This window comes from Helianthus annuus, chromosome 6 (assembly GCF_002127325.2).
Source record: "Helianthus annuus cultivar XRQ/B chromosome 6, HanXRQr2.0-SUNRISE, whole genome shotgun sequence".
NCBI lineage: Eukaryota > Viridiplantae > Streptophyta > Magnoliopsida > Asterales > Asteraceae > Helianthus > Helianthus annuus.
Window position 1 is genome coordinate 133,862,722 of NC_035438.2, and position 9,884 is coordinate 133,872,605.

Below are 9,884 nucleotides of genomic sequence, written 5' to 3' on the forward strand. Positions count from 1 at the left end.
TTAACTAACTGAACAACAAGAGCGTTTTGGCATGACCGTACACTGATATGATTCTCTTACCCTCGAAACTCACAAAAAGAATGTCTGTATATATTTATTTACTGCTTTCAGTCTTTACATTTCGAAATATTCAAAAATACCAAAAAGATTTTAGGTGTGTTTTAATATAAACTTTATAAAAGCCAAAAAGATTTTATTTCTATTTTATTTTCGATCGTACGATGTTGGAACTCGAGTCTTCGTCCTGAAACCTGAACGAAAACCGAATTGACAAAAATCTTCATAAACGGTCGAAATTTGCAAGTTTTGAAAGTTAGAAACTGAAATTGATAAATTTATTAAACTTTCAAACTGTCGGACGGTGTTTGATTTAAACATGGTCATGCGTGTGTCGTTTGTTCATGCTAACTATATTCCAAGCAGTTGTTCTCATTACGCGTTTAGATTTCTTGCATGTGCAGATTCTAAAGGCAAGGGGAACATGGTCGATGACAAGCTTCGGAATGAAGACACGACGTGAAGGCACTCAAATGATGCAGATGATCGAGTTGCCGCTGACCATCATCAATACCACAAGGATCTCAAGCACTAATGATCAAGTCATTCACGAGCATAACTCAAGGGGGAGCTTATGTTAAGGGGGAGTTTGTCAACACACTTCCTACATGAAACGGGGAGTTTGTTGATACACATTCTACTTTCAAGACATGAAGACTTTGAAGATCCTCCGACATGGAAGACATGGAAGATGAACCTCACGAGTAGCGTCCAAGGGGGAGTTTGTTGATACATATTATGTGGTCGCGACTCGGTTCTGTTCAACTTGGTTTTGACACGGTTAGGTCCGGCTCAAGCCCGACGTCACGACATTCCTCCGTCGTGCGCCCCAGAGTTCGACACGCGAAGCACGGAGAGCCGCGAACCATTCTCGTCGCCACATCATGATGATGTCATGATGATGTCATATGTTGTCTAACCATTTCAATTCTTCAAATGTGGATCTCACATACAGAATGCATGGAACAACTTCACTTTGACCAATCAGAATGCAACATGGGCTTAACTCCTTGGCGAAACACCTACTGGGCCCAAGCCCAAGTTTGGCGAAACAAAAAGGATCTTGACGAAACAACTTTGTTTCGTCAAACATGATCCAATTTCGTCAATATTAGTCTTGTTTCGTCGAACTGATTTGTGATTCGCCAAGTCTGATCTGTTTCGTAGTGTGTAGTGCTATAAATAGTCTGTGGTTAGACAGAAAACATTGAGAACACATAGAAAGAACAGAGAGCACACACACGAGAGTTTTAGAGAGTTTGCAAAACATATTTGTAAACATTGCTTTGTAACCGAATCTTTCATACGTATTAATACAGAGGTGTTAATCGGTGAATATTGCGTGTCGTGTATTTGATTGTTCTATCTCGGTTTGCCTTTCCAGTTGGATTCCGCACAACCGGGTTGGTTTGTACACAAGGATTAGGCGACTAGATCCTCCTAGCCGGACCTACAAATTTCTTAGGGAGTTATGTTTCCAAGGAACCTGAGCCTCCTGAAAATTGTTTATTGACTGCCTCACACACGTTGATCAACACATAAGATGAGTAAAAACTCTAGAATGCCTTCGCTACATCGTAACGTGGAGGTTTAAGAAGTTTGGTTAAGTTTTTGAGCGCTAGCGATTATTATCTTCAATATCTCTGAAGCTTAGTGTTTATGCTGACCTCAAATTCTGGACTGCCACCATTACATCTATCTTGCCTTTTTGTTCGAGTCAGGTGTTTGTGTGAACCTCAAACACTAGCTAGCTCATTTAAGAACACTTAAGACTCTATAGTGGGAATTCTTTCCTTGACCATGGTAATTATATTAATAGAAATTTCAAACAGGAGAACCATTTAAACTGAGTCTGTATTGTTAACAAGTTCGGGACTCGTACACGTGTAACCTTGCCTTTATTTCAATGCTTTTTACAAGGCAGGATCTGGATTAGGTATAAACATCTTCTTATTGTCAGGTTTTATCTAAATGTGAGAGCATGTAATTCTCAGTGTAGCTATCCAGTTAAACCTTTTTAACTAGCTACTAACTCGCTTCTTATTCAAATAAAACCATGTTATAAAAATATAGAATACCATGAACTCAAAAGAATATCCAAACTAAATTTCATTCAACTGGATCAATGATCTAAATTTACAACTATAAATGGTTCCTACTGGTTAGATGTTTACAAAACTGTTGTAGATATAGACAGATGTATACAAGTCAAAATGCTCCCAAACGAGAAGCCAGATCTGTGAATACATCTTCACTACAGGGAATCGTGAGCCCGCCCATTGGATGGTTGTAGCCAAACTCTTCTTCTGCCTGATGTAGTAGCTCCTGAAACGTAGGTTCGCTTAGTAGTGATACAGACACCACAAACCGCTTCTTCTCTTGTTCTCCAACATAAATGGCAAAATAGCCTTTGGGGATGTCCATAGATGCAGGAGTGGTGCTACCATTAGAGAGGGACTGTTTGAGAATTTTTCTTGCTTGAATGATGCGTGGCATACGTATGGCCATGTTTTCAAGGAAGCGAGAGGCTGCTAACTTACAAAAGTTGTTGAAGGAAGATAAGAATCGAAGTAGCGCTTCCTGGTGAAAGATATGATGTTGTAGATGAGTTTTGATGTGGTTGTATTGGGAATGCTGAACGCTTTATATAAGAACAGGATATAATGATCATTTCACAATAGACGGTGACATATGGAGGATAGAGCAGACGCACATGGTTTTGGGTCCCTACAATAAAATTATGGATGCTTTTGTGGACACCAATCTCCACTGGCAAGCAAAGAAGGACTATACCAGGAAATATATACGGTCAGAGTTCTTATCACATTAACTAGTGAATAAGAGGACCAATATCACATGCATGTGTCTTGGCATTTCAACCAAAGATTCCGTATTGGGTCATTGTGTCTTACCGCCTAAGGACCGATGGTTCAGCTGGTTATCCAAATTAGTGGTTTGAAAATCGTCCCTGGCCCCTCAGATATTCATTAACCTATTAATTCTCAACAAAGATATACAAAATATAAATCTATGTAAAGTTTACCCATTGAATATGTCAAAAATAAATTATTCATCTCTGGATTTGTAGGGTTTTTGTAGGTCCCGAATCTGAGAGGATCGAATACGAAACCGAATCCTTGTTTATAACAAACACGGTCACGGGTGCGGAATCCCCGTAACGATGCCAAACCAAGAACATATAATGATGACGAACACAAAGTAACCAATGAATCACTCTTAATTGATTAGATGAGAAGAAAGGTTCAAACCGATACACACAGTTTGAAGTAAACTCTTACAGTGGGTTATGCTCTCATAGTTTCAAAGTAAAACCATGTGTGTTTATATAGGCAGCTGGACACAACTGTGACGAAACATGGGGGCTAATGGCGAAACTACACACGGTTTGATGAAACTCCATGACTTTTGTCCTGTAGTATGGTGAAACTCCTAGGAGTTTCATCACAACACAAGTTTCGTCATGGATAAACTTGAAGTTTCACCGTGGTTTTGTCCTTTAGCATGATGAAACTTAGAGTTTCATGATGGTTTTGTCCTTTAGCTTGGTGAAACTCTAGGAGTTTCATCATGGAGTTTCCCCATGCACTAGATGACGAAACTTGGAGTTTCATCACAAAGGGAGTTTCCCCATATGAGTGCTTGACGAAATTTGGGAGTTTCGTCGAGGGCTGCCAAACATGGAAATGATGCAAACTGTTAACAGTTTGCTGCAGACCGTTATAAACACACAAACAGACATAAACCAAGTATGCAACATGCATTGTTCATTTATACATTACAAAACAAATGAGACAAACTTGTCGGACCCAAGTAGGATAGGAGGATATCCGACTTGGTCTTCATTCCGTTAAAGTGTTGAACCGAACGTGCCGCGTCCACACAAAAGTGTATCAACAGTTTTGCAATACCAAGAACCTCCGGTAAACGTTCTTTGGATGTCTCGTCCAGGTTGATCATTACATATGACATGCGAACTTTTAGAACATCTCCTTTAAATCATATCTTTGTACATGTAGTCAAGTTGCTGTGTGCTGATTTTTTCATGTCTAATGATTGTAGTGGTCAGAAATGTTGCCTTTGTTGTTCCTGTGACATGCTTATGTGGACATCATTTACAAGTATTACAAGAACATGTAAAATACTAACAGGTGAGATTCGTTCCTATGCAAGGTAATTATCATAATTTGAATTTCACTCTGCTGTAATCAGAGACCATATTGTTAACAAATGATGTGAGGACATGTGTTTGTTTTGTTTTAGTTCAGTGAGTGACTTATGTATAATGGATGTCTCTTCCTGGTGTAAAATTTAGTTGATTGAGTGCAGTGTCAGTTTGAGTGACAAAAAAAGAAACGTATTCTCTTTGTAAGTATCCACTTGTTTTCCTTTATCTCTAGCTGATCACAAGCTTTGTATTTTTAAGAAAACCAGCAATTAAAAAAAGTTAAGATTCCTTCAACTAAAAAAATACATCCAAGTTAAATTTCATTCAACTGGAACAATTCTCTATTTACATCTATCTATAAAGTGTTCCTAATTGTTAGCTGTTTACAAAACTGCGGTTATAAAGACAAACGTATACATGTCAGAACGCTCCCAAACGAGAAGCAAGATCCGTGAATACGTCTTCACTACATGGAATTGTGAGCGTGCCCATTGGGTGGTTGTACCCAAACTCTTCCTCCGCCTGATGCAGTAAGTCCTGAAACAAAGGCTCGCTTAATAGTGAAACCGGGACCATGTGCCGCTTCTTCTCTTGTTCCCCAACATAAATTGCAAAATAGCCTTTTGGGATGTCCGTATATGTTGGAGTTCTGCTTCCATTAGATAATGACCGCCTCAGAATTTTTCTTGCTTGAATGATACGAGGCATACGGATGGCCATATTTTCAAGATAGTGTGAGTCTGTTTCACTTGGAAATGTTTGTTATGGAAAACAAAATCAAAGTATTGCTTCTGGTTGGGTGATATTGTAGATTGTTGATGCAGATTTTGTGTCCGATGCTTGTCGAATAGATTAGTTATTATTTTACGCTGAATTTGTAATAGTTAGTGAAACGGTCTATCGAACGTGTATAGACCCGCTCGTTTGAAGTGGTCAAACGAGAGGGTTATTCGGTTGACCGTGTGTGTTTGCTAGACAGTTTATGGTTGTTTAATGTTGGTGTCGAAGGATAAGGCATCGAAGGATTGTGTATCCTTCGATGAGCTCGAAAGATATCCATCGAAGGTTGAAGATGGACCTCGAAGGATATGGCATCCTTCGAGGTATGTGTGTATCTTTCGAAAGCTGGATGGTCGACAGATGATCTATCGACCAGTCAGTTTGATCCTTCGACCATACAACCTGTGTTTGGTATAAATACCAACACTTTGTCATTTGCAACACAAGAGTGAGAGCACAAGTGTGTGCAAGAGAGTGAGTGGAGGTTTGAGACCTCACCGGGAGAAATCACCACTTGGTTTCTCCCCGGATGTATACTTCTTTGGTATTAGTTCGGTTATCATGTAATCGGGCCGACTTGTAATGTTTACTACCGGATTAATACAAAGTTTGTTTGTTTATCCTCTCTTATCTCTTCCGTCTTTGAACAAAACCATGAAAATCACGGAATCGATCCCGAATCAGGGACCTACAATTGGTATCAGAGCACAGGTGCCCGATTTAGTAAAACTAACCGTTTACTAAGTCACATGTGCTCTAGATCTGTGATTTTTGTGGGTTTTTGTTCAAGATGTAAAAATGGTGAAAATGAGAAAAACTCAGATCTGGACCCGAATATTCAGATCTGTGATAAAACGAGTGTTGGGTTTTATGTTTTTCTCCTAAATCTTCAAGTTTTCTTCATCAAAAATCGTGTACGAGCGTTTTCATCGAATCTGCAGATTACCCAGGTTGTTGTGTTCTTGATGTTCTTCACATCTTCATAATTTGAAAGATGTAAAGAACTTCGAAGGATCAGTTAACTGCTCGAAGGGTCATCTCACTGAATTCGAAGGGTCACATCTGCATATTTCGTAAGATGATAAGGCTGCTCGAAAGGTCAATCATTTCTCACTGTGTTCGAAGGGTCAGATCCAAAACTTTGAAAGATCATTTAAATTTTCGATAGATTATTTGATTGTTTCGAAGGGTCAACCAACTGATTTAGAAAGGTCAAGTCTATATTTCCAGAACTACTTCGAAAGGTCATTCTTCCTTATTTTTCGAAAGATCAACTGATTTTGAAAGATAAAATTCTGTATCGAATGGTCAGATCATTGTGTATTCGAAAGATTGTTCGAAAGATCAACAATTCGAAGGGTCACTCTTTCTTCTTTCGATTGATTCAGTTTTCGAAGGATAACAAATTGTGAATGGAGGCTGGTTGTTGTTTTTATCGAGGAAGAAAAAGAGGTCAGGAAATGATGATGTCGGCTAAGAATAAATGGAAGTATAGGGTTGGTCAATTTTAGCGGTGGTGACTTTATCAATTAATAAAAAAAAATATATATATATCAAAGCTGTTAAGTCAAAAAGTGGGCTATGGATTAAAAGAATGATGTCGACAGGTCATGTAAAAGGATGATGTCGACAGGTCATGTGACTTTGGCTAAGTCTTCTTTTGGTCCACTAGAGGTATAAATTATATATTTTTTTTGGCTGGAGATTTATTGGATCAAGGTGAACGATGGGATGAAACACGGAGTCGGGCACCCGTTTCTCTTCGTGAGTTGCAAAGTGGGGTTGGTTGTTCGCGCAGCTTATCTGAATCGCGCTCCTGATATCAAGGTCAAAATTCGTATGGGTTTTGGAAGCGCGCGGGATGATTCGGAACGATGAAAACAGAAGATGATGAAAACTTGATGTTTGAAAAATTGTGGGGTAGTCACGGTTACCGATGCAATGGCAAAAATGGTGACGCGACTATTATGGGCCAAAAACAACACGATATGTTCGCTTCCGCGCATCAGTATTTATGATTGTTACCGGTTATTCGGAAATGTTCGAAAGGATTTTGTTTATTGTCATATTCTCGCATTTGAAGACGAACGTATGAACCTGGAACGTCTATACCGGTCCTAACGAGTTCACAAAGTCTTTGGTCTTTGGGGGGATACAAGTCAGATCCTACGGGGTACCAGGGGACGTTCTTATTCAACTAGATTATGCAAAGAAGAAAGTCATGTTCGTGAATTTTCGGAACCGAGAACATTCAATGAAGATTGATGACTGTTCCGCTCAGTGGAGGGAATTGGTGAACATTTGACGACAGTTTCTTTGAAGTGGAAAGAATCTGTTAAGGTTTAGAGATTTTACCAAAGAAATGGGGGGATAAAAATTTTCATATGTTGAATTTCTACGGTAAATTTCTAAACGTAATCATAGGTATGCTTAAAGATCAAGACTTGATGCAGTTGTTATAGAATGGAACCCTTATCAAATGCCGGTTGGAGTATTGGAAGATCAGCGGAAGATCGGTCAATTGAGCCTTTTGAGGAAATTGCACAACAATCAACTTGGATACGCATACTTTGAGGGGGAAGTTTTATACAATGAGCATCAAGATACTACTTACCTGGATCATCGGTCAAGGGGGAATTTGTTTACACAGAGAAGATGATTACTTGACTGAAGATCGATGATTGCAGTTGCATTTTCAGCATTCGACAGCAACGGACAAGGGGGAATTTGTTGATGCGGATTTTGTGTCCGATGCTTGTCGAATAGATTAGTTATTATTTTACGCTGAATTTGTAATAGTTAGTGAAACAGTCTATCGAACGTGTATAGACCCGCTCGTTTGAAGTGGTCAAACGAGAGGGTTATTCGGTTGACCGTGTGTGTTTGCTAGACAGTTTATGGTTGTTTAATGTTGGTGTCGAAGGATAAGGCATCGAAGGATTGTGTATCCTTCGATGAGCTCGAAAGATATCCATCGAAGGTTGAAGATGGACCTCGAAGGATATGGCATCCTTCGAGGTATGTGTGTATCTTTCGAAAGCTGGATGGTCGACAGATGATCTATCGACCAGTCAGTTTGATCCTTCGACCATACAACCTGTGTTTGGTATAAATACCAACACTTTGTCATTTGCAACACAAGAGTGAGAGCACAAGTGTGTGCAAGAGAGTGAGTGGAGGTTTGAGACCTCACCGGGAGAAATCACCACTTGGTTTCTCCCCGGATGTATACTTCTTTGGTATTAGTTCGGTTATCATGTAATCGGGCCGATGTAGGTCCCTTTTCGCGGAGGATTAACCTAAACCTTGTTATACAAACCTACTAGCGAGTGCGGAATCCAAGCTAGCAAGCAAACCGAGTTAGTAGCAAGTAGAGAAACAAACACACAAGTTCACCGATTAACACTAGTCGTATTAACGCAATGAGGGTTCGGTTACAAGCTCAATGTTTACAAATCTAACATGTAAACTCTCAAGTGTGTGTGTGTGAGTTCTGGACAGAGTGCTCTCAATGAAGACTCTCTATCTCTCGGTGCAAATGGCAGAACTTCAGAACTAACCCACACTCAACACATGCATGGGTATATATACCCAGCTCAGCAGGTCTGCTCGAAGGATTCGACAGATGGTCCGAAGGATCATCTGTCGACCACATGTTACACGAAAGATCAGCGTGGACCTCGAAGGATCATCCTTCGAGATCTAATGGTCGAACCATATCTTTCGATCACCTCGAAGGATCAGGTGTATCCTTCGAGGCTATCCTTCGATCAGAACATCTTTCAAATGTTGTCCAAGTCAAACCGGAGGATGGTTGACTTGGTCAACTTACAACACAAATCAGGACATCGTTTATATCAGACCGAATACAGACAAAGTACAGACACAAGTGCACCAACAAACTCCCCCTTGGCTGTAGCTTTGTCTTTGATCTCTAAGCTTTGTCTTGTTCTTCTAAAAGTGTAGACTCGTTTGGAACTTCGACAGTCTTCGGTCTTCAGGTCTTCAAGACTCTGATGTCCTATCATGTCTTCAATGCCGGAGGATCTTCAAAGTCTTCACGTCTTGAAAGTAGAGAGTGTATCAACAAACTACCCGTATCATGTAGGAAGTGTGTTGACAAACTCCCCCTTAACATAAGCTCCCCCTTGAGTTATGCTCGTGAAATACTTTAACTTTATGAAGTAAGATCCTTGAAGTGATGATGATGGCCAGCGGCAACTCGATCATTTTCATTCATTGAGTGCCTTCTTGTCGTGTCTTCATTCCAAAGCTTGTCATCGACCATGTTCTCCTAGCCTTTAGAATCTGCACATGCAAGAAATCTAAACGCGTAATGAGAACAACTGCTTGGAATATAGTTAACATAAACAAATGACACACGTATGACCATGTCACAATCAAACACCGTCCGACAGTTTGAAAGTTTAAAATTTGTCAATTTTAGTTTTTAACTTTCAAACATGCAAATTTTTGACCGTTTATGAAGATTTAGTCAGTTCGGTTTTCAGTCAGGTTTCAGGTAACGAAGACTTGAGCTCCAACATCGTACGATCGAAAATAAGGCAGAAATAAAATCTTTTTGGCTTTTATAAAGTTTATATTAAAACAAGCCTAAAATCTTTTTGGTATTTTTGAAATTAAAAGACAACAATTTAAAATCCTTTGAGTGTTATCAAACGACATCACCGCTAATGTCGTGCTGATATACACCAAACGACGAAACTGTTTAAAAGAAATAATAAAATTTAAGCAGTAAATAAATATATACAAACATTCTTTTTGCGAGTTTCGAGGGTAAGAGAATCATATCAGTGTACGGTCATGCCAAAACACTCTTGTTGTTCAGTTAGTTAACATT

At 39.4% G+C, this 9,884-nt stretch overlaps 2 protein-coding genes across 2 annotated transcripts; both read right to left on the reverse strand.

Annotated features, from left to right (window-relative positions):
* Nucleotides 1–2,180: 2,180 nt before the first annotated feature.
* On the reverse strand, nucleotides 2,181–2,652 carry LOC110865936 (auxin-responsive protein SAUR21). The gene has a single exon (XM_022115281.2). It carries the CDS (start codon nucleotides 2,563–2,565, stop codon nucleotides 2,266–2,268), a length of 300 nt encoding a protein of 99 aa, XP_021970973.1. The 5' UTR covers nucleotides 2,566–2,652; the 3' UTR covers nucleotides 2,181–2,265.
* Nucleotides 2,653–4,556: 1,904 nt separating this feature from the next.
* Nucleotides 4,557–5,048, reverse strand: LOC118479474 (auxin-responsive protein SAUR21-like). The gene has a single exon (XM_035974016.1). It carries the CDS (start codon nucleotides 4,961–4,963, stop codon nucleotides 4,664–4,666), a length of 300 nt encoding a protein of 99 aa, XP_035829909.1. The 5' UTR covers nucleotides 4,964–5,048; the 3' UTR covers nucleotides 4,557–4,663.
* Between the last annotated feature and the right edge of the window lie 4,836 nt (nucleotides 5,049–9,884).